General features: G+C 43.8%; 1 protein-coding gene across 6 annotated transcripts in view; it reads right to left on the reverse strand.

Annotated features, from left to right (window-relative positions):
* Window positions 1-1,328: 1,328 nt before the first annotated feature.
* The window catches only part of DCUN1D4 (defective in cullin neddylation 1 domain containing 4), a 78,381-nt gene continuing 55,582 nt past the window's right edge, over window positions 1,329-24,127 (reverse strand). For 5 of the 6 annotated variants that reach the window (XM_032851947.1, XM_032851978.1, XM_032851964.1 and 2 more), the window contains 4 exons: window positions 17,504-17,612; window positions 4,530-4,634; window positions 2,337-2,439; window positions 1,329-2,113 (listed from right to left, as the gene is read on the reverse strand). In XM_032851947.1, coding sequence (XP_032707838.1) covers window positions 2,058-2,113; window positions 2,337-2,439; window positions 4,530-4,634; window positions 17,504-17,612 — 373 coding nt within the window. In that variant the 3' untranslated portion in view covers window positions 1,329-2,057. The remainder of the gene's footprint in view (window positions 2,114-2,336; window positions 2,440-4,529; window positions 4,635-17,503; window positions 17,613-24,127) is intronic. The other variant, XM_032851956.1, reaches the window with a different exon arrangement.

The following is a 24,127-nucleotide window of genomic DNA, read 5'->3' on the forward strand; positions in this document are numbered from 1 at the left end:
CTGAAAATGAATCGAGTTCTTCACAAATTCACACCTGCCTCTGGCCCATCGCCCCGGGACACCAGGCACCGGCTGGGATGGAACAGATCAGTCCCGAGGGCTGTGCTTGCGTCAACACCTTCTCTTCTCTTCTGTTATTAACTTGTGCAAACTGGTATGAGGCTGTAAGGTAGACAGACGAGTCTACCATTCCTAAGCAAGGAATGATGAAGTCTGCTTAATCATTACAGAGTTTTTCACACTTCTGGTTTATTTCACAGCAAACCAAACCTTTCTTTTTGGTAGAAAAAGGGAGTGATTTCTACCGCATCATGATTTTGTATATGCACACACACTGTATATACATACAAAATTTCTGTCTTTGGTGGTTCAGTTAGGGAGAAAATAATATGAAAATCTGAACACTGTTTGCAAAGAAACTGTGACATAGTGGTCAGGAGTAGCATTGTCTGTGTGCTTTTGCTCATTTAATGCCATTTAAAGGTTCACATTTAGTCCAAGAGATTTTTTTTGGCCAGATTTTGTGATAACCCGAACCTCTTCCAATCATTATTCCATCGTGGATCTTGCTCATACCTACAGCATGCACCTGTCCAAATGCACCATTAGCTTTTTATCGGTTTAAATCATTAGACTTTTATGTTTTCACAAAACTTTAGGGACTAAGTTAGTCATTCAATAGCACCAGATAGTTGAGGGGGAAACAGGTTATCTATACATTTCCTCAAGAAGGGTAAGGCAAGGAAAAAAAAAAAAAAGAGCAAAAAAAAAAAAAAACCCCAAAAAAACAAAAAAACAAAAAAAAAACCAAACAGACATAAAATACAAACCTAAAAATACCGTCCTGTTTACTCTCGTTTCCTCATCCACATAAATAATGGCTATCACCTTTCTGTACAAATTACTCGGGTAATGAATGACAAGTGGCCCCTCCAGGAAAGGTCCTACCGTGTGATAAAATGAGCTCAATGCTGGTGGTTTCGTGTCCATTGCCTGCAATGGACATTCTGCCAGGAAAAGCCTAGCATGAAAGAAAACGAAACAAAACACCTCTCACTTACAGTATAGTTCTTTTTCCAGGAAAACTAGAAAATTAGACACCATGAAAGCTTAACTAAAAATCTAAACCACAACTAAAGGTGCTTTGCGGTTACAAATTGCCAGCAAACCATCAGGTTTCCACGGAGCAGGCAAAATCAATGTTACCTAGAATGGCACGGGAAGCGTCGGGAGACCCAACACTGACAAAGAGAAGGCAAAAGGGAAAACCAAAACCAAAACAAAACCCAAAACAAAAACAGCAAAGGAAGTTTACAAAAGTTTCAAACTCATTTAAAAAAGGTGCAATTTTAATTTGTTCATTTGTACCTATATTCAAACTACTACGGCCTAACATCAGAGAATAAAAACCTACACCCTGCGTAATAGAAAGCATCTGTGGCATGGTACGTGTCTAGATGTTCAAATAATTGTACCTTCCATCATTTAAAAACACTCACATTGAAGTAAACCAAATTATATTTGGCATGTGCCTCTGTGAAGGTCTGACTCACACCTCTTTCCACAAGTTGGCCTCTTAAACGATGAGGTTAATTCTGGCAACATTCGCTTATGGTAAAGGTTGTTCTCTCTTGTGTTCTGAAATGCTACACTGGAGACCAAATAGAGTATAACTGGTTCGTTTGAAAAAAGGGACTAGAAATATGCCACAAAAATTATTTTTACAATACAGTTTTGCAGAAATAATCTCTAGGTGAAGCTTTGTCTTTTTATACACATATACAAAATTTAAACAGCAATATACACATCATCACAGTGAGGGCGCTGGCAAAGTCACCAATCTGTAGTGTTAGGTACAAACTGCAAAGCAGCCTTCCAAGAGGACGAGGCTACACAGCAAGCAGAGCCGGCCCGTTCAATAGCAAACACCAAAACGTCCCTGCAAAAGGGAGACAGTGCAAGAAAAGCAGCATGCGCTTGGATACAAACAGCAATTTATGGCTAATGGTTGACAGATCTGTGGTAACAGTGACTCTCTCGCTGCTATGCATAAAGTCCTAGGACATCTGTTTGTCTTTATACCACTCCACAAACTCGTCCAACAAAACTGGCCCTGAAGAAAGAGAGAAAACAAAGGGGCTATAAGGCTCTTCCCAGTGAGGAGGGTGTGCTGATGGATGGGGCGGGGCCGGGGGGGGGATGCTGCGCTGGGGGCGGGGTTGGTGTGTGTGTGTGTGTGTGTGTGTGAGAGAGAGAGAGAGCGAGAGAGAGCGAGAGAGAGACTGAGAGAGAGCGAGCGAGCGAGGACATGTGTGCACCCAGTGCCCGGTACTTACACGCTCCATCTTCGTCGTAGTTGCTGAGGTCAAGGTTAATTGTCCTGCTAAACTCTAGCACATTGCACCACTGGTCTTTGTTAATAACTTTATATTTTGATTGCTGATGGAGGGAAAAGTAACATGAATTACTGACACTTACAATGAACAAATGACACGGTTTCAACTGCTGTGTGCATCAACTTAATAAAGTTCATGAAGGTTAACTCTTTCATTTGAGGTATGTTAAGCACCAATCTAGGAGAAGGATGAGAGACAGCAAGAGCAGAACTTAAGATGACAATTCCCATTAGGAAAATATTATGAGGGCTCAACACAAAATGACAAGCATATCAAAGAAACATGATTTTTATCCCTAGAAGTGAAATTTCTAGACTGCCAAAGCCCTCATTAACCTACTTCATAGAGATCCTGCAAGAATTACAAGAGATAATTTATGTAAAGTACCTCATTCAGTGCTTGGCAGAAAGCAGGTGCTAAGTAAAGAGTAGCTCCCCATTAATAATCCCTGGCCTGATTAGCACGCTCACTGTCAAGTACACACACAGCAGGAAGTTACTCTCCGGGAACTGACGAAGGGCTAGCAGCGGTCTTAGAGCTAGGTGCTCTAGCTGTTGGAGAGAGTTACTGTTCTAATCATTCAAACCTTGAATCTGATCATAAAAGTAATAAATCAGAACACCCATGAAGTAGTTCTCCTATTCCACTCAGACAAAAAATATGCCATAGGTATTTTTTTTTTCAAAGTATACAATTCCTGTATAAAGACTGAAAAATTAAAACTCAGATTCAACAGTTTTTAAATCCTACCCACTAAAAGTCGGGAACACTGGGAACCAATACGAGGAGGGGAAGAGCAGAGAGAGCAGAGCCCACGGTTTTGAGGGTGCAAACACAAGAGAAGCTCAAAGGAAACGCTCGCTGTGTCCTTTGAAAAGAAAAAAAAAAAAAGCCAACTAATGTAAAAGAGGGAACAAATACAAGTTGAACTTCTGAAGCAACTCAAAGCAAACATCAGTCTTGGAAACAGCTAAAGATGCTCCTGGAACCATGCAAAGTCAGACTGGCTTGCGGCAGGGTCTTTCGGCTACAAAACTCCTTGCACTGGGGCTCAAATTCTGCTCTACTCTGAGAACAGGACCTATTTCTACTCATTTTTCGAAGAAAGCTAACATTTCATGGGACGGCCAGAGAAATTAGAACAGATCACTGTAGCCACGGACTGTCACATCAATAAATACTTCTTAAAGTAAAAACTGTATCTTATACCCGTCTTGAGAAGTCCTGGTTAGTGACCGTTAAAAGCAATTTTTAGTAACAGTCCTCAAAGAATCAGATCAGCTGAAAGTTTTTCTGGATCACTGCATAAAGTGAGCTGTAAGAAAGATTAAGGCGAAAGTGAAGCTGGAGTCAGGGTAGGGCCCAAGTTTTTCTCAAAGACCCAGGACCCTCGTCCTTTGAAGCAAAGGGCACTTTTTAAGGGGTCTGGGTCTGGAGGGCAAGAAGGATGCCGTCTGTGACAACCCCTGAAGCTGAAACTTACGTCTCCGTTACTTCCAGGTCCTACAGTATCACAGGGCATCAAAACCAGCTCCGATAACCAGCAGCTCAAAACGTTTGATCACGAACACTTAGAGCAAGCAAACCTCGGTGGAGTCAAGCTCTGGACATTTTTTCTAACGCAAACGCAAAGGGAATGGAAACTGAGGGAGATGCTGCCAGTGTGCCTAACCCTTAGATTGAGCTAGGTGCCCGCATCCTTGGAGATAAAGAGTAGAGAACAGTACAGGACCAACTCCTATGATAAGAAGGTGGACAGCCGCTTCTGAACCTTTGCTTCATAAGAGTGAAAATTCATCTACAGCCACAAAAGAAAGTGAACCTTGTTTTACTGCTGTTATTCAGAGCAGGATATCCTAGCGGAGGTCAAGGGGGGCAAGAGAGCGGGAAGGACGGAGCCATGGCCGTCTCCGATGCACCCGCACCCGGGAGTGATGCGGCACACACACCCCGCGCCCCCCCCAGACAGCCCCAGGGAAAACGGGGAACTGCTCACGGACAGCGATTACGTCACCATCATTCCTACAGGCAGAAAAGTACAACAAACAGAAAATTATGTGAAATGGTTAAATAAAGTAGACTTGGTAGTTCTAAGCAAGCAAACATACATTCCATAAAATAACAATTTGGTACCTCTAAGAATTGGTGAAAAACTGGAAAAAGGGGCCAGATTTTTCCTAATAACAGTCCCAACATGCACTTGGCAGTGTTTATGTCTAGGCTGCGCTGGTCCTTTTCCTGTTTAACAAACAAAAACAAGGATGAGCCAGATGCCCCCAAATAATAAATTCCAATAATCCAAATTTCTGTTTCACTTCAACACAAAATTAGTAAACAGCTCATTTGTGATACACCATAAAAACCCTGAACCAAGCCTCGGGTGGGGGAGGGGGGCGGTTCAAACGCAAGGGAGGGCTTAATCAGTTCGGTGCCATATCAGTTTACCGTGGGCAAGACTCATGTCAACTGAGTGATCGCCCTAATGCAAAAGCGATTAGTTATATAGTCACGGTATCTATGAACATTTCACGGGATAAAGAAAAATCTACAACTCGATCACTTGCTGCAACATTTACAATTATCCAAATCATAATTATGGACCCCAAAGCCTGTAACTTTACTAAATGGAATTTATAGGTTTCAATTTCCACGCTTAGGAATCAGGTTTCCTTAAGAAAAATCATTTTTTCCCACAATTTTATTTCACTGCTAAGTGTTTTTCATTGTTTTTCTTGAACCTAAGAAGCTGGAATTAAATCAACTCCTAATAAATGCTGGGGCTCTGGAGATTCTGAGAGGATGAACGCATGCGCGCACTGGGGGGCAAAGTGTCTAATGTGCTGCAGTCCTCCTTACCTTGGATTTATTAGATGTGGAATCTCTTAGCAGAACACCCCTAACTAGTAGCCAAGGGAAAGACAATATTTTATAAGGAAACCAGAAAAGCAATAATACATAAACCTGAATATGGGCAGATTAAGTTCAAATTCACTTCTACTTGCGATGAAGGATCCTACTTTCTCGTTCTCACCTTTCACACAAGTTTCCATTCCAGACACACAAGCAGGCTGTTTCTAAGTAAAGGGACTGAGGATCTGGGCCCATGAGCAGCAACCTCACATATCCGAAGCTAGCCTCCTTGTGGTATTTTGACTACAGCGGAAATGTGCAAAAGGATTTTCGACAAAGGGAGAGTGAGAGCCTGGCCATCCCGCTTGGGACGCAATCTCAGTGTTCGTCAAATTCAGGGATGATGCTAGGACTACCACGGTCAGCCACGTAGGAGCCACACATACCTTCCGACCAAATTAACTGTTACCTTGAGGACTCTAACACTGAGGTGCTCAACAGTACACACGGAATTTCTGGCCATGACACTGGATTTGAAAGTGAAGGACTTAAACAATATGGCCCATGGGAGGGCCTCGCTCAGCAACAGCAAACAGGGCAGATGCAGATACAGGAAGATGGGCAACAGGTCTGTCTTCGGTCCCAGTCGCAAAGGGTTAAGGACTGTTCCCCGACAGACCAGGTCAGTTGGTCCAAGTCCCCCTTCTCCATTACAGGCCACGCAAACTGAGTCTGATGATGGTGGGGGCCCAGCTCCACAGTTCCATGCAAACAGGTGGGACCTCCTTTCCACGGCGTTCTCTGCCTGTCTCCTGGCCACGCATACGCTCTTGCTCAGGGCTGCGGGACTCACTCCCAGGGAGAGGAGGGCAGGAGGAGAGGTGCGCCCGAGACTGCCCACCTCTCGCCAACCACCCTCCTCGGTTTGCTGCATTCCAGGGGCTCTCACTTCTGCGATGCGCTGTGCAAGCAAAGGGACAACTTCCCCTTACCCTGTAACATGGGTGTGGCACACAGCAACAGCACACCACACTATAAAGCAATCCACAAAAAAATAAAATAACGAGCAAACTGTTGAAAACACACGCGGCACCACGGGACGGGGCCCAAAGTTCATTTGCTGAACAACCGCTCAGGTAGCACAGGGCTGAGGCCACCGGCGTCCTGCACACCCTTTCCCCCTGAGGAGTTTGTAATCACTCACTACGCCTAACGTCGCTAGTCTTGCCTTGATACAGTTGTGCCTTCTTCCAACATCAATGCCTCTGTCCCCATCACGATGGACATACACTAAGGTGACAAAAAAAAAAAAAAGATACAAAGGACCTGGACAGACTCTTTGCAACAATATAATCATCTGACAAACTGATGATCATGAAGGAATTTCAATGCATGTGTTTGGCAGTGATGCCAAAACATGGAGGAAAGGCATCAGACTCACAGGACCGGAAGCTGAACAGCACTCACTTACTCCTGCTCTGCAAGGGTGCCAGCCGGCAGCTCGCAATCACTAACACCATCTTCTGCCTAGCAAATAAGAGAAAGATATTATGGACGCACTCGCGGTCTGAACAGTGGCATCTCGCTGAAAACCAACATTGCCAGTGGGGGGATACAGACTAAGTGCAAATGACCATGAATGGAAACGCTCAAAGTTCCCGGGAACAGCACAGTTGAGAGCTCCCACAGCACACATCTCCTAACCAGCAAAACTGGAGACACGCCCAGGGGGTTCTCGGACAATGATCCTAATGGTAGTCTCTGCAAAAGGGCTCCCAATCAGAAGTGAAAAGAATCTTCTAGGATTCTATGAGGCAGCCATCGACATCATGGGTAGTTAAAAAAGGAAAAAAAAAAAATCACCTTAACAAATTCAAGGAGTACAGCAAAGACATACAGAAGCTCCTTGAGAGAAATTTGAATAGTACTCCTGTCAACAGTGACCCATGACCCTTGCTCTTGGAGCAACCAAGGAGCAAAGGACAGATTTCTGCATCTCAAGGTCAGAATCTAAGCAGAAAGGACCTTGAGGCAGTCTGTCAAGAGTCCATCAGCATCCCCCAGAGGCCCATCAAGGTTAAAGGAGAAGAAACCAAACTTCCCTTCCTGCCTACTCCTGACCCAAGAAGTGGGGGTATCTCTTGGCACGCACTTCCCTTGTCTAGGAGAACAGCTTAGAAAAGAATTTTATTTTTCAAATAATAATAGGAACCAAACAGGTTCTAGACACCAAAGATACACTAACTCCCTACAACACACAACTAGATTCTGCCTTGCTGTCTTCCTTAAACAGAGATTTTTAAAAGCGCAGTTACAGACGAATCGGGCCTCTTCGTGGGGCAGCCGTAAAACCAAAGGAATGTACTCTGGAGATCTGAGGAAGTTATGTGTCGTCTCTGGACTAAATGCATCCCTCAAAGCTAAAGTCTAACAACAGTGAATGTAGAAAGTGATGACGTTTATCAAGGTCTGATTTAAAGTTGTAGTATCTATTTACATATATTCAATATATACATAAAAACTACCTTTGTTTATGTAAGACTGTTTCAGTATAAGTCTTCTTGTAAAATATGAAAATTAAACACTTTTTTTCTTAAATAGCTCAAATGATTTAACAATAACAGAAACAAAGCAATTCAAATATGTAAATACGGTATTACAAAATGAATCTGTAACCACCTAGGTATCTAGATATTCTGTACAAGAGGTTCCCAACTTCCAGATTCTCTATTTCCAATTTTCACGAAGTGTTAACAGCTTAAAATTTGTATGTGAAATGGGGCGCCTGGGTGGCTCAGTGGGCTAAAAGCCTCTGCCTTTGGCTCTGGTCATGATCTCAGGGTCCTGGGATAGAGCCCCACAACAGGCTCTCTGCTCAGCAGGGAGCCTGCTTCCTCCTCTCTCTCTCCGCCTGCTTCTCTGCCTACTTGTGATCTCTGTCTGTCAAATAAATAAATAAAATCTTAAAAAAAATACTTGTATCTGAAAAGGGGAACCCCAAATTATTAAAAGTATAAAGAAAAAAAAACCTTCCAAAAAAATCCCTCTTGTAAAAAAAAAAAAAAATCCCTCTTGTTTTCAAGAGAGACTAGGTGAACTCAAGAAACCAACTGTGGGGGCACCTGGGTGGCTCAGTGGATTAAAGCCTCTGCCTTCAGCTCGGGTCATGATCCCAGGGTCCTGGGATCGAGCCCCGCATCAGGCTCTCTGCTCGGCGGGGAGCCTGCTTCCTCCTCTCTCTCTGCCTGCCTCTCTGCCTGCTTGTGATCTCTGTCTGTCAAATAAATAAATAAAATCTTTAAAAAAAAAAAAAAAAAAAAGAAACCAACTGTGACTACAACTCACAAACATAAATGGCAAATACCAAGGCAGAAATTGGTGCGTGAAATCAAAAGGCCTAAACTGAAGACCTATGACACACGCCCTGCAATTCTTCTAGGTCACCACTGACTTCATAAAAAAGAAAGCGCAAACGCAGTCCTCCTAAACACAGCTACCTAAGGGAACAAATGCAAAGTAAAGACAGCGCTAAAGAACTCGAATTTTGATATGGTTCTGTTTTTGAAACTGGTAATACAATAAATCAGTTTTTCAAGTGGGAGTCTTTTTTTTTTTAATGCATGTGAAAAAACAAGCAAAATGTCAAAAAACCCAAGAGTGCCCTTCCACTGGGAAAAGTGAAATAGTTTTGCTCTTAGAATTTACCCAGCATTCATTAAGATAACAATGTTTGCAAAACAATTACTTAATTAAGCTAAACTATTGACACTTCCTTTAAAACAAAAGAAAAAAAATCTGCCAACAGTCTTTCCTTGTCATTTTACTTGGCACAGATTCTCTGACTGTAAGCACTACTCTTGGAAAACAAGTCATTATTTGGAACTTGAGGTTTGCAGACAACCTAAATCATGTCAGTGTAGAATAACTGAACAACTGTTCCTAATTCTATAGGGTAATTTATGGACTACTTCAACTGCACCAAAAGCTTTGAAAGGCGCCTTATACTTAAACACATTTAATACAACGACTCTGTTAGGACAGGCGTTATTATAACCCCCACTTTATAAATAAGGAAACTGAGGCACGGGGAGCTGAATGACAGTCATCAACCAGTCGGTCAAGTCCAAGCCTGAGCTCTTGGGTGAGTAGCACAGCACCTCCCTGAAAAAGGTTCCGAGGCAGCGAAGTCCCAACAGCTTTACAACCAGGGGCTGAGCACCGTCTGCCCTGCTGACGGGACGTGCAGGGTAAGGAACCCGGGATGAGCGCACTACCCCTCCTTCCTACTTGCATCCTCCCCGGGGACCACCCCCGTTTTCTTCCGAATTCACAATGAAGAGGAGAAGAAAGTGGAGGGACGGCGGGCGGCGTAGACAGGGAAACTAGGCAACTGCGCTGCTGACCGCGGAGAGACTGACCCAGGTGAGCAGAGAAGCGGAAGCGGCTCCCGAGATCGCAACAGACTCGGGTCAGCGCCGCGTCGGGCCGAATTCTCTGCCGACACGGGCTGCTGAGCCAGGCCTGGGAAATGCTCCTTAGCAGCTTCTGTGGGTGACACTCACGGTCATTTCTGGTTTGCAGGGAAATGACTCAGGGGCTGTTTCACTTAGAGGAAGACAACACCGGAGCTTTGCGCTGTGTAACCTCTGCCATCTCGCCCAGGCGCTGGGGCCCGCCCCCCGCAAAGCGCGCACCGCCAGGGACCGCCGCATGGAGCACTGTACCAGCCACCGGGAGCACCCTCCCAGCGCTCCCAGCGCCGGGAGCAGCCTGCCGCCCACCAAGCCCGCGACCGCGCCTCCCAGGAAGAGGCGCTCGGGCTCTTCTGCCTCCACGGAGCCCTCCGGTTCCACTTCTTCAAGCTGGACCTCTAGGAGTGCGGGGTCAAGAACTCCCGCCAGAAAACTGGCCGGCTCTTCCCGGCACCTCGAACAGAAGGCCTCCCTGCCTCCAGCGGTGGCTCCTCCCACCTCCTCTTCCTGCCCTCGGTCTGTCCATCCGGATCATCTCCCGCACTCTAGGAGGCCCCCCACGTGCCCTCTCTCTCCCTTCTGTTCCGGGCCGGACGGGGCCTGCTCTTCTCAGGGCTATGACGGGGCTGCGCGCCCCCCTCGGCCCACCATCTACCCTCAAAACTCTGAGTGTCCACCCGCCCCGTGACTGCAGCTGGCTACCTGCCTCTGCCACAGAAAACAGGAAAAACCAAATGTAACATATTTAATAACTCTTCCCAGATCAACACAAATTACTATATTTAGTCTTTTACTTCATTCCATTTGTCCAATCTTATTCTCACTAGATCCTTAAAAAAAGAAAGGAATCAAGAAAAAATGGCTGTTTTATTTTAAATGAGTCCATATAATGATACTTGTTTATGTAATAATATTTACACTTGGGAGAGAACCCTTCTGCAAAAATGCCCACTTGTATGAAAGAACTGGCCATTTCAACCCCTGAATGTGTGTGTCCCACCATCTTCCTCCACCAAGACACCACAAGATGGTGACAGTGTGAAGTCAGGGAAGGCAGTGTGGCTCTGCAAGAGCCCCGTGCTGTCCCCTCCTCTCTGGCTTCCAGTGTCATCATCTGCCTAATGACGACACTGGACCACGTGGTCTCTTGTGGTTTCTTTCAGCTCTAAAGTTTCACAATTCTAAGACATCCATGAGACTATAAAAATAAGTTCAAGTCAAAAATTAAGTTAGAAAAATAATGACAACTAACCACTATTTTTAATTGGGTACAAGTTTGAAAGTGAGGGAAAAAACCATCACATTCATAGGGCTATATAATCTTGGTGGAGAGATGTCAAAGAGGTCATCTTGCCATTTTCTGGTACTGTATCATAGCTTCCTTCCTCATATATTAAAGTAAAATTGAAAATATTTAACATAAACCATTGTTATTTATAATAGGGAATATTTAGGATGTTGAAACAATAAGAAAGCTTAATTTCTATTAGAAGTTTGGTTTTAAAAGGTCTGCTGTGTTAATTATATGTTATTACCTCTAGGAGTCCTTTCTTAGTAAGGAAAAAATAAATATTGGAGGGAAAAAAGAGGAGATGGACTTTTCCCAACCAAGATGGAGTTAGAGAAATCAGATTTCCCCTTTCCCTTTGAAAAACTGGGAAACTGGACCAATGATCTGAAATGATGGCTGTCACACGATGGACAACAGGCAGCATAGGACCATGACCGCTAGAAGGAGATAGGACGGAAGGCCTAGGGTGATACCCGCTCATTCTTCTGAGGCAGGTTCCAACCCAGAACACAGGAGGAAGAACCCAAACCAAGCCCAGGGCTTCTTGCTGGGAGTTGGAAAGGACAGAGGCTGTAGTTCAAGGAGACAAAGGTGATTATGATTTGTGGGATAAAATACCAGCAAGGGGGGAGCTACACAGAGAGGTATTTAGAAATCCACAAAGTGTCTCCCCTAGTCACTAGCCAAGGACTTATCTGTGCAAGTGCGAGAAGAGACTGAGTGCAGGGAAGGCAGCAAACACTCACTGAAAAGGAGTAAGAAGAAATTCCCAGACCTCCGCAGGGCTGGGGAAAACCCTGTGTTGCCACCAGCTACAGTGGAAAGATCTAATACACATGGGCTTGGGTAGAATCCTCAAAAGAGACTTACCAGTGGGGTTGAATCATCCCAAAACTGAAGGCTACTCCAGACCAGGACTTTCAAAGGATCAGTCCGGTTCCAAGGAACTGTAACTGTACACCAGGAAAATGCTTACGCTCAGTCTTACTTAAAGGAATACAACAAAACTCAGGAGCCAGTAACATCTGGCATCCAATCAAAAGCCAAAAAAACAAAAACTACTAGGAAAGCAGAGAACTTGTCAAATATGATCACAATCAAGACAAAAATTAAGGAATAGAAAGATACGTAAAAGAAGATGTGGTATATATACACAATAGAATACTATGCAGCCATCAAAAGAAATGAAATCTTGCCATTTGCGACGTGGATGGAACTAGAGGGTATCATGCTTAGCGAAATAAGTCAATCGGAGAAAGACAACTATCCTATGATCTCCCTGATATGAAGGAGAGGAGATGCAACATGGGGGGTTAAGGGGGTAGGAGAAGAGTAAATGAAGCAAGATGGGATTGGGAGGGAGACAAACCATAAGTGACTCTTAATCTCACAAAACAAACTGAGGGTTGCTGGGGGGAGGGGGGTTGGGAGAAGGGGGGTGGGGTTATTATGGACATTGGGGAGGGTATGTGCTATGGTGAGTGCTGTGAAGTGTGTAAACCTGGCGATTCACAGACCTGTACCCCTGGGGATAAAAATATATTATATGTTTATAAAAAATAAAATTAAAAAAAAAAAGATATGTAAAAACGACAGACATGATGGTACCAGGAAACAGAGTTTTTAAAACACCTGTCATAAACATGTTCTAGATGTTCAAGAAGGTAGGAGAAGATATTATCACATAATGAGGAGAGAAATGGATAGAAAAAAGGCTCAGATGGAACTTTTCCAGCTGGAAAATACAGCACCCAAAATGATAAATATACAGGCCAGGATTAACAGCAGAATTAGACACTGAAGAAGAAAAAATCAGTATTAGCAGACACAGTAAGAAATATTACAAAGGATAAGGGGAGACCCCAAAACTGAACATGGAATCACTGGCTCGTGGGACAAAAATCAAGCTTCTAACACAGGTGTTAACTGCTGTCCCAGAAAGACAGAAAGGGGGAACTGAAAAAATGCTGAAGAAATAACAGCTGACAAAGTTCCCAACGTAACACAAACGAAGTCCACACATTCAAAAAACTGAACAAACCCTAACCAGAATGAACAGAAGGAAAATTATGCCAGGGCATATCGTAATCCACTTGCCAGAAAGGAGGAAAAACAATAAAACCAGCTACAAAATAAGACACTATGTTCAACGGAAAAATGAACATCGGACTTATCATCGGAAACTATTTAAGACAGAAGGGAAAGAGATCATTTAAAGAATATTAACAGTCAATCTCTAATCTTTTATCAGGAGAAGCACCTCCTATATCAAAGGCAAATTAAGTTTAGAGAATTCACCGCCAGAAAGTCTGTACTATGAGGAATGTTAAAGGGAATTTTTTTAGGCAGAAGGCAAAGGATACCAGGAAGAAATGTGGATCTACGTCAAAGAGCACAAACATGGCTCATAAAAGATATTTTTGTCTATTTAAAGCAAAAGTGATAACAACGTATGCTATGGTCTGATGTTTGTGGCTCCCCCTGAATTTGTATGTTGAAATCCTAACCCCCAAGGTCACGGGTATTAGGAGATGCGGCCTTTGAGAGGTGGTTAGGTCACGAGGCTGGAGGTGAATGCCATTCTAAAAGGAGACCCCAGAGAACTCCCTCTTCCCCTCTGCCATGTGAGGGTACAGCAGAGAGCCATCTAAGATCAGGCTTCAGGTGACCACCAGAGACCTAACCGGCTGGCACCTTGACCCTGGACTTCCCAGCCTCCAGAACTGCAAGAAACAGATTTCTGTTACTTACAAGCTACTTAGTCTCTGGTATCTTGTTATAGTAGCCTGAACAGACTAAGACAATATACTGTGAGATTTATAGTACAAGGACAATGTCCCCCAGCAGCAGCAGAGAGTATGGGAGGGCAAAAGGAAAGTCTGCTATTGTAAAGGTTCTTGCATTATACATAAAGTGGTAAAATATTATTTGTAGATTGTGAAAATATAAAGATGTATACGTCAAGCCTAGAGCAACCACAAGAAAAATGAAACAGAGAGACAGCTATTAAGGCAATACCGGGATGGAATGATTAAAATGGGACCATTTAAAAAAATATACCTCAATCCAAGAAATCATGATAAAGGGGAAAAAGGAACAAAACAGATGAGACAAACAGGGAAAAAAATACTATAGGAGACGTAAGTTTAACCATACCGATAATTACATTAAATGTACATGGTTTAAGCATCTCAAGAGGTTATTTTCAGACTGTCTATAGGCTATCCATAGGAAACTATATCCTACCTGTAAGAAACCCACTTTAAACATAAAGACACAAATAGGTTTAAGGTAAAAGGGTGGAAAAAGGCAGATCCTGCAGACTTTAATCAAAAGAAAGCAGGAATGGCTGTATCTGTGTCAGACAAAGTAAATTTTAGAACAAGGAACATTACTAGAGATAAAGAGACATTTCATGATGCTAAAGGATCAATGCTTTAAAAGGCTGTACCCGTATGCACCGTATGTACACCTAATGTCTGTACTTCGGAATACGTGAGGAAAACGACAGGGGGAATAAAGCTGGAGAGTTCAACGCTCCTGTCTCGGTGATGGACAGAACCTAGAAGGCAGACAACGGGAAGGACAGAGAAGACCGGAACACCACCATCAACCCGCGTGACCTAACTGGCCGTCATAAAACACTTCACCGAACAGCAGCAGGACACTCATTCTTTATGTGTTTTACACAAAAACACATTCATCGCGGCAGACTGTGTTCTGGACCGCAGGTCAAGTCTCCACACGTGTGGTGAACTGAAATGACCCGTGCTGTACTCTGACCACAACAGAATTCAACCAGGGATCACCGCGAGGATTACTTGGAAAGCCCTAAATATGTGGAAAATAACACCAACAACACGTTTCTAAATAACCAACGTGTCGAAGAAATCACAAGGGAAAATGGAAAATTTCTTGAACTGAATGCCAACGAAAACGCGTACAACATCTCAAAATGGCGGATGTGGCGAAGCAAACCAAACCGAAGGGTCCAATGACAAAGCCATCTCAGAGCGTATTTTGGCCCAACTGAATGTGTCTGGCGAGGATTAATATGGGCGGCAGTTACTCATCTTACCTACCAGGGCCTATGAATTCACTGGCAGCGCTCAGTAAAAGCAAGGATCTCTGCTGGCTGCTACTGGGGATGCAAAGAAGGAAAATGCCGACTCCCTGGCTCCGTCCCAGACAAGGCAGGCCTGTGCCCAAACTCCACAGCCGTGCTGGAGGAGGCAGCAGTGGTGGGCGGGGGGCGGGGGCAGGATCCCTGAGGGTGTGAGGGCAGGGGAGGCTGTGGGCAGGGGACAAGGGGATGCGGGCAGCTGGGCCCAGAAGCCGGAGGTGGCAGAGAGCTGTGGGGGCGCAAGCAGGGCTCCGGGCAGGGGGGGGGTGTCTGATGACGAAAGGCAGAAAGCAGAAAGGCCAGAGCAGGTTCAGCAAACAGCGGGCTGGACGTCACAACACAGGTGTCCTGTGAGAAAGGAAACCCGAGGGACCCGTGGCCTGGACGTGGGACCAGAACCTGGGTTTGAGTCCCTATCTACTGCTGATGGACGGCATGACCATGGTGCAATGTCTCTGCTTCTCCGTGGCCCACTCTCCTCCTCTGTGAAGGAGGCTGAACCCACCCCTGCTTGTCACGCATCGTGTGTGGGGGGACAGCCACACTGAACACATGGCGAAGCACTACGTACCCTGAAGGCCCAGGGGGCGGAAGGAAGGCTCTGCAGAGCTGGAAGGTGGCCCGGTGACCCTGGGGCTGAAGGCAGACGAGGGACACCCTCCTGACGGGATGCTGGATGAGAAGTGACAGGATGTGGAAACAAGGTGACTGTGGCAGTGCAGGCCTGGAGTAACTAGGGCCTTGAGTCGCGAGGCTGTGGTGGAAGCACCAAGGAAGAGGCCAGCAAAGGGGGCTTCTGAGACAGGCCACACTGACAGGCCACGCTTACGGGCCACACTGATGGGCCACGGATGCGGCAAGCTGGGGCGAGGAGTAAAATGGAACTCAGGGCTAAAGCAGCGGGTATGTGGCAATCTCTGACCCCCAAATAGAAAAGCTAAAAAACAGGGCTTATTTTGGTGAGAAGCTGTAATGCTTTGAAACACACTTTGCCCATACAGTAAGAACAGTGGACTCTGGGAGGAAACCGGTCTCATGTAATAAAATGGTTAATCCTAAAAACCATGTATCTATTCTAAAAGCATCTGGCAAATAACTCCCGTGTACAATTTCACAAATGCCATTTAGTAGAACACTGTGTCTGAGCTGCACCATATCATTTCTAACATCTATAAACTTTGATGTGTTGTGATTTTATTGGTAGGTTATGAAAATGCAAAAATTCACAAATGAGGCCATGCTAGAGAACTACTAATGTGTTATTACAGATGCACCAGAATTCACCATCAAGTAAACCCTTGGGGCTGACCTACCGGAGTCAAAGCATGTAAAAAGGGAAAAAGATCAGCATGGTGGTTATGTTAAAAAAAAAAAAAAAAAAAGAGTTCTCTGTCCCTGAACTCTCTGCTTTAAAACCCAATCAATCAAGGGATGCCTGGGTGGCTCAGCTGGTTAAGCGGCTGCCTTCGGCACAGGTATTGATCCCAGCGTACTGGGATCCAGTCCCACGTCGGGCTCCTTGCTCGGCAGGGAGCCTGCTTCTCCCTCTGCCTCTGCCTGCCACTCTGTCTGCTTGTGCTCACTCTCGCTCCTCTCTCTCTCTGACAAATAAATAAATAAAATCTTAAAAAAAAAAAACCCAATCAATCAAGAAAGCCTCGTCACCTGAATCCACGAAATGCACAAGCCTAACAGAGACACAACACCGTTCCTGAATGGAGTGTAACCGTATGGGCCGTGGGCTGTGTGTGAATGAACACAGCGCCAGCCCGAGCCTCGGGACTCCCACCCATGGTGACTCGGCTGAGAAAACGAGACTTCATTCACTCCAGCAGAACCACGGTCACACACTCAGATGGGCCTCACCACGTGACAAACAAGATTGCTCACTTTTCAGCACGATGACTAGAAACTATGTCTGAGTCACGTTCACTGGAATCCGCTCGGGTCTGAACTTCAAACGACTCCCAAACACGACACAGCACCCAGAGGGAAGCTGGATTCGATCTGAGTGGTTTACTCCGGTAACTCAATGGGTGAAGGTCTGCTGTTTCACGAGAATGACAAGCTTTCCCAAGCCTGTCTCAAAGACATTTAAGAAAACGGTCTACCGCATGCCCATTTGTAAATGACTTCTAAGCCAATCTCAAGAACGACTGAAGGTCTGCCATCACAGCTTTCTGCTAACACGCTACATTTTTGCCCAGAATCAGTTAGTTTAGAAAGCGTACATGTAGAAAGAAGTTCTAACTAGCATCCTGGGAGTAACTTACTCAACTTTGTTGCTTGCAGCATGTAAAAACGAACCTCAAAAGGCAATAAGAAAAAGGGGGGGGGAGGGAAACATCTGGATAGGCTCCAGAGAACTCACCCGTGCAAAGTCAAATGCATATCTGTAAATAAGTTTAAAGTTTGTAGAATCATTTAATAATGATCTTAAGTATTCCAAAGAATTTCTGAGTTTTTCTGTTGTATCACATCTAGAAAAACAGAATAAAGGCAAATTATAACCTGAGTTTTTTCTTAACTGGGTCGTTACATAAAACAGAATACCTAAAGAACACATTCATGACGATCTTATTTTTCCCACATTTTTGACTTAAAAAAAATTTCCAACGTACAGAAAAATGGAAAGGATAGTAAATAGGCACCCACATACCCATCCCCTAGGTTCATAACAAATACTGTCAGATTTGCACTTTCTCACATACAGGCACTTTTTTTCTGTACCAGCTACTATTTGAAAGTAGCTGGCCAACATTATGACACTTCAATCCTAAACATATGAATACCATCATCACTCTTAATATTTTATCAATGTCAACTTTCTTAGCTAATGTACAACCCATATACAAAACTTCCAATTGTTCCCCCAATTTTCTTTATAGATGCTTTTTCTTGATCCAGGATCCAATCAAAGCTGTTTTTAGCTGTTTATCTCCTTAGTCTCTAGAAGGGCATCCTGCCTTTTTCTGTCTTTCTTGACAATGCCATTTTCGAAAAAAAGTCGTTTTGCAGAATCCCAGTTTGTCAGGTAATTTCCCTAGGATTATACTTTAGCTAACTACTTACGGTAAGAACACTACTCATGATACCCTTCTCCCTGTGTCCCATGGGGAAGCTCCTAATGTCAGTCTGGCCCATTGTGAGTGATTCTAAATTGCTTCATTCAATTTAAGTACCCTCCCCCAGATTCTCCACTAACAGGTACTTTCCCTCCTCTGAAATGGTATATAATTTATGGGCTGCTATCTTGAGACTGAATCCTGTTCCTCAACAACTTTCATCTGGTGGCTTTAGCGCCCACCTGCTTGAATCGACCTCAAATTTGAAGATGTGAAATGGTGATTTTTCTGACTCTCTCCTGCTGTGACACTACCGGCTGGAGCTCTTCTATAAAGAGAAGTTCTACTCACCCCCTTTCTTCTCTTCTGGACTTAAGGATTTTTGCTTTTTATTCAGAGTTATAATCTTGCATTGCCTTTCGTCTTTGTGATGCACACATTGTCCTCATTTGGGCAGCAACCCCTCCAAGCTGGTGCCACTGTCCTTCTGACTTGTCCCCGTCAGTCTCTGAGCACGTCCTTGCTTCTGGCACAAGACATCCCAGCTCAATTTGTACTATCTCTACCCTATACCTGAAATCAGCTATTTCTCCAGGGAGCTTTGGTGATAAAAACCTATTTTTTACAGGTAGGTGACACACGGTTTATTTTTCCTAAGGAAGTAGACTAATTGGCTATTTTTACAATTTTCTGTTCCTAATATCTAGCCCTTAAAAAGGAGAACCAAGAGTCACCACTTCCACCAGTGATATTAACCTTTTCAATGCTGGATGTGCTTCCTAAGTATAAATAATACATACTGTAAGTCTTATCAATGTAAACATTTTACATACTTTATAAACTAAAATAGGTTCATACTAGAGCACACTGATCTATTTTTAGCAATAAATCTCTAAAGGTTTCTTTTTTGTAGCTAACTACAAAACAGTTCCCATAATCTAATGAGATAATAAAATATTTAAAAGCCAAAAATTAGAGTAAATGCTTCATTTCTATGAATCTACAATTTAGAATGTCCTCTATTTCTTCCTGATGTTTAGAAAGTAAAAAACAAAAAAAACAATTAGAGTATTTTAGAAGTCAGAAAAGGCTTCTTGAAGGGACTGAAATGTTTGCTGACAGTTAAAAGCAGACATCAAATATTTTTAGCAGAGAGGGTCTTTCAGATAAAAGGAACAGCACGTGCAAAGGCCCAGTGGCAGAAGGGGGCATGCCAAGTTAAGATGAAAAGAAAACCACTGTGACTAGACAGGGTAGATGAAGAGGGGAAGTGAAAGGGAGGTGGGGCCAGGCCTTGTAAAGGGTTTTGCGGTCCAGACTGTTTTGTTTTTTTAATTGAATGCTAGAAAAAAAATGGAAGCCACCCTCTACACCATGGGAAAGACCACAATAACCGGGCTTGCATCTTGAAAAGCACACTCTGGATCTCTATGGAGAAAGACTGGGGAAGACAAAAAAAAAAAAAAAAAAAAAAGATGCTGATAGCCTAGATAGAGATCTAGTGTCAGACCCCAAATGTGGGGTGAACAGTTGCTCAAAGGACATGCAAGAAAGCAGTAAGTGGGAGTCTAGGAAACAGGGGGGAACAAGCTATCTCTGCATTGGGCATTCTACTGTATGGTTTGATTTTTTTATCGTTTATATATACATAATAATATTTTATTAATAATATGGGGGAGGGTCAGAGAAGAGAGCAACCAGCTAACCCCAAAACATTTAAGGCTGAGGTCTCTGCTCTTCACTGGAAGGGCAGGTGAAGGACCAAAGCCACAGGACATCGGCCAGATATGGGCAGGTGGTTTAGGGGACTCCTGCCCAATGAGAGGAAGAAGAAAGATGTTTGTTGCAACAGACTCGAGGGCAGGGACCACTCATCCAGACAAGAGCTCTGGCGGCACAGCTAACAGAAAAGAAAGGAGCTGCGAGTCTTCAGGCAGGACCACGAGGCCAAACGTGAATGAAGCTCAGGCCTGCCTGGGAGTCCTGCCCCCACCCCGGCCAAAGACATCCTTCTGCTTGAAAGACACCCAGAGCTCCTGTCTGGAGTGTAAAGCATGAAATGCCCAAAGTAAAATTTTCACTTCGTGGATGTACCAAAGACAGTGACGTGGCTTAGGGCTAATATCATCAATAAAGGGTTTAATCTGCTTAAAAAGGGGCCCTGATACGTACGCCAGTGTTCGCAGCAGCAATGGCCACAATCACCAAGCTATGGAAAGAGCCAAGATGCCCTTCAATGGACGAATGGATAAAGAAGATATAGTCCATATATACAATGGAATAGTATGCCTCCACCAGAAAGGATAAATACCCAACTTTTGTATCAACATGGACAGGACTGGAAGAGATTATGCTGAGTGAAATAAGTCAAGCAGAGAGAGTCAATTATCATATGGTTTCACTTACATGTGGAGCATAAGGAATAACACGGAGGACATTGGGAGAAGGAAAGGAAAAGTGAATTGAGGGAAATCGGAGGGGAAGACAAACCATGAGAGACTGTGGACTCTGAGAAACAAACTGAGGGTTTTGGAAGGGAGGGGGGCAGGAGGATGGGTGAGCCTGGTGGTGGGTATTAAGGAGAGCACATATTGCATGGAGCGCTGGGTATTGTGCATAAACAACGAATCTTGGAACACTGAAAAAATAAAATAAAATAAAATTTAATTTAATTTAATTTTAAAAAGGGGGGGTCCTGCCCCACAGTCTCTAGACTGACCCCCATCAGGGAACAGGCCGCTGAGCCACCCTATTTGAGCCACAGATTGCCATCTAGTGGTCACTCCACAAGATCACGTACAGGGCCTGTGAAGAAACCGGTTTGGGGCACTGAAGCAAGCCTCCAGAGACTTTCCAGAAAGCAGCCACATCTTCAGCCCATCTTCCCTACTTTTCGGTGTAGCACAAGTGAGAAAACTCCTATCGGCCCAAGCCCAAGAGTGAAAGACCATGCCACTCCACTCAGGGACATTACCTCCCAAAACAAAATGTGCACTTATCGTGGGATGGTTTCTTTTGTGATTTTGCTCCTGTAACAGACTCAGAAGCACCAGAAACTCGAACAATAAGCCTCAAAGGCTCTGAAACCAAAAGTAAATTCTCTATTACCTGGGGAAAGGCCTTTACCCCTTCACTTAGCCATAGGTATTTTTCTAGCCCCTCATCAGTTCTATGCTGAGTCAGCTACATCTCTAACACTGTTTTGTTCTGTCTAGGATAAACATCCCTATAAGCTTAATTCATCAGAAGTAACCTAAAGCCTACATGTAGGAATAAGGCGATAAGCAAAACAAAGAGTCGACTGAAATGAGCTGTGCCTTCTGACTGAGAATGATCTACAAAGCTTAGCAAGGACCGTCCCCCACCAGATGCTGTCACTCCTTCCAGCACTCACGAAACATGGCCCCGGTACGGCCGGGCAGAGTTCTGAGAGCTCAGGTGTGAACCACAGCGCACCACTCCCTCTTCCTGGTTCGAGAGGTGCTGGCGGAGACACCCAGGAAGTGCTGGAGCTCATTCAAACCTCTGGTTCCAAAACCCATGGGCTGTCTGTCTCTGGCACATTCCCACTATAGAGTAACCATTTTTTTTTAAGCTTAGCGTTTTCATCAAATATACTAATATGTTATAAATACAGGTATTGTCATATAACTTTAATTCCAGTTTGAGTTCAAAACACTTCTCTAGGCATGTTTAATAAAACTAAAAGAGAGCAAAAAAGAAAAAAAAATCCAAAACAGAAGACAAAACAGGTAATTCAGAAGATGGACTACCTTCCGTCTTTCCAGCCTATGAATGATTAGTTTCCATCCTTATTTACTTCTTGTCCTTATTTACTGGGCGTGCACACCGTATAAACACAGTACTCACTCAATTCAAGAAGCCTAGAGAAAAGTGGCCTTATTACTTTTAGATCTTTTGCCTGAACTTTGCTTCCGAGCCCCTGCCCTGAAGGGACTGTCTTGTTCATGGACTTTGTTTCCCCAGGATGTAGAAACACTGCGATGTAGAAACACTGCGCTTGACACATCATGGCCATTCAAATACTTGCTAAACAAATGATGCATCTATGGAGGCCCGAGGGAGGGAGGAGTGGAGGTTCTTAAAACTTGACGTTGGACTATTCTGAACTATAAAGAACCTTAGAGGTTATTCTGAGTAATTATCTCTTCCTCCGTCATGGGGAAAGCTGTCTCAGAGCTCCACAATGAGGAAAGAAAGCAGGCTCCTCAATGTCCTGAGTGGGTCGGGCTTGTCATTCTGCCCCAAATGGCAAGGACCAAGTTTCGTACAGGAACGCATCTGCCACCAAGTGTGTCACACCAAGTGTTAAGCAGGGCTCCCAGTGAAGGACCAGCAGGGTTCCTGCATCTCCCTCTGCACCCCCCGAACATACGCATACCTCCTCCAGGGAGCTGCGCACTTCCCAGGGAAGGTGGCCCCCATATGGGAAAAGCCTGGCATTGTGTAACTTTCTTTGGTAAAGGCAAACGTCAAGAAGAATCCAGAATGACGTAAATTGGATATTCTACCCTCCCTCTTAAGACAAATGAAAGTGTGTCTGAAAAATATTAACGGTGCCTCCTCTGAAGCCTTGAAATAAAACCTTGATATGGCCATGCCTTCATCAAGACAAGGACCCTTATAACAGAGTAGCCATCCTGCACCGTGTTCGGAAGGCAGCAGAGAAAGACAGCGAGGAAAACCGTGAAAGTGAGTAGATGTAAAACTGTCAAGGAGATGTGCCCAACACCAAAAACACAATTTTTAAAAGAGATTTCAGAGGACTTAATCCCTCAAACTCTAGGCACCATGCTATTGACTTTTACCTAAAACTCATTCCCCATCAGACAATAGTTGATACAGGAAGAATGTGACTTAAGAATCAGAAGTCTGGGGCTTTCTTCTTCTTTCTGCCACTTACTTTTAACACATCATGTAACCCTGCTAAGCCTCAGTTTCCTCATTTGTAAAATGTGCAGGAGAAAGCCTGATCTGTCTTCTTTACCAGGCAGCTGTGAAAACCGTAATCAACTACTACAGCCAGGTGCAAAGACAGCATTTTTATCAATAACAAATGTATGACACTAGTAAGTTGGCAAGTTCCAAATTGTTTCAATAAAACCATAAAACCATTTCCACTCCAATTTCAATCCAGTAAATATCAAAGTCTATTATTCCAAGTTGAAGTGCAAAAAAAAAAAAGATCAAAGTTCCCATGTTAAGAATCAGCACTTCACCTTCTAGGACCACGGAAATATTTACGTACCCGTCCCAACCGTATCCTTCAGTGCCCAGCAGAGGGGAACAACTGTTTTCTTGAATGAAACTCTTAGTGTGTGCTCTCCCTCACTCACACACACACGCATGCATGCAAAGTGAACTCATAAAACCATCATCATAAAACCACTGGGTTTTTGTGTTGTTTTTTTTTTCCTTATTCTGGCACAGGTAATACAAATAGAATCATTATTATTACTTTTTAATTACCAGCGTAATGAGGTTCCAATTTTTCCCAAAGCTAACATGAGAATATACAAAATAGAAGATATCAAATATTTTCATTTTTAAGTTAAACTCAAGTCAAAGTCTTCCCCCTACCTGAAAGCCAGATGCTATTACGCCTTTACTGTTTAAGCTCTAAGCCTGTGCTGATAGGACAGCCACCAGACACACGCGGCCACCGAGCTCTTCAGATGCAATTAATGCAAAGTGAGGTGGACCAGAAATGTTAAAACATGCCCCAGAGTTTGAAGATTTAATATGAAAAAAAGAACAGCTCATTAATTTTTAAAATACTGATTATATGTTAGAATAATAACAGTTTGGATATTTGGAGTTAAATAAAATATATTAAAATTAATTTTACCTGTTTCTTTTAACCTTTTTTAATGGGACTATTAGAAAGTTTAAAATGACAGACTGGCTCA

The sequence above is a fragment of the Lontra canadensis genome, unplaced genomic scaffold (genome assembly GCF_010015895.1).
Source record: "Lontra canadensis isolate GAN:19392208 unplaced genomic scaffold, GSC_riverotter_1.0 scaffold1, whole genome shotgun sequence".
Lineage (NCBI taxonomy): Eukaryota > Metazoa > Chordata > Mammalia > Carnivora > Mustelidae > Lontra > Lontra canadensis.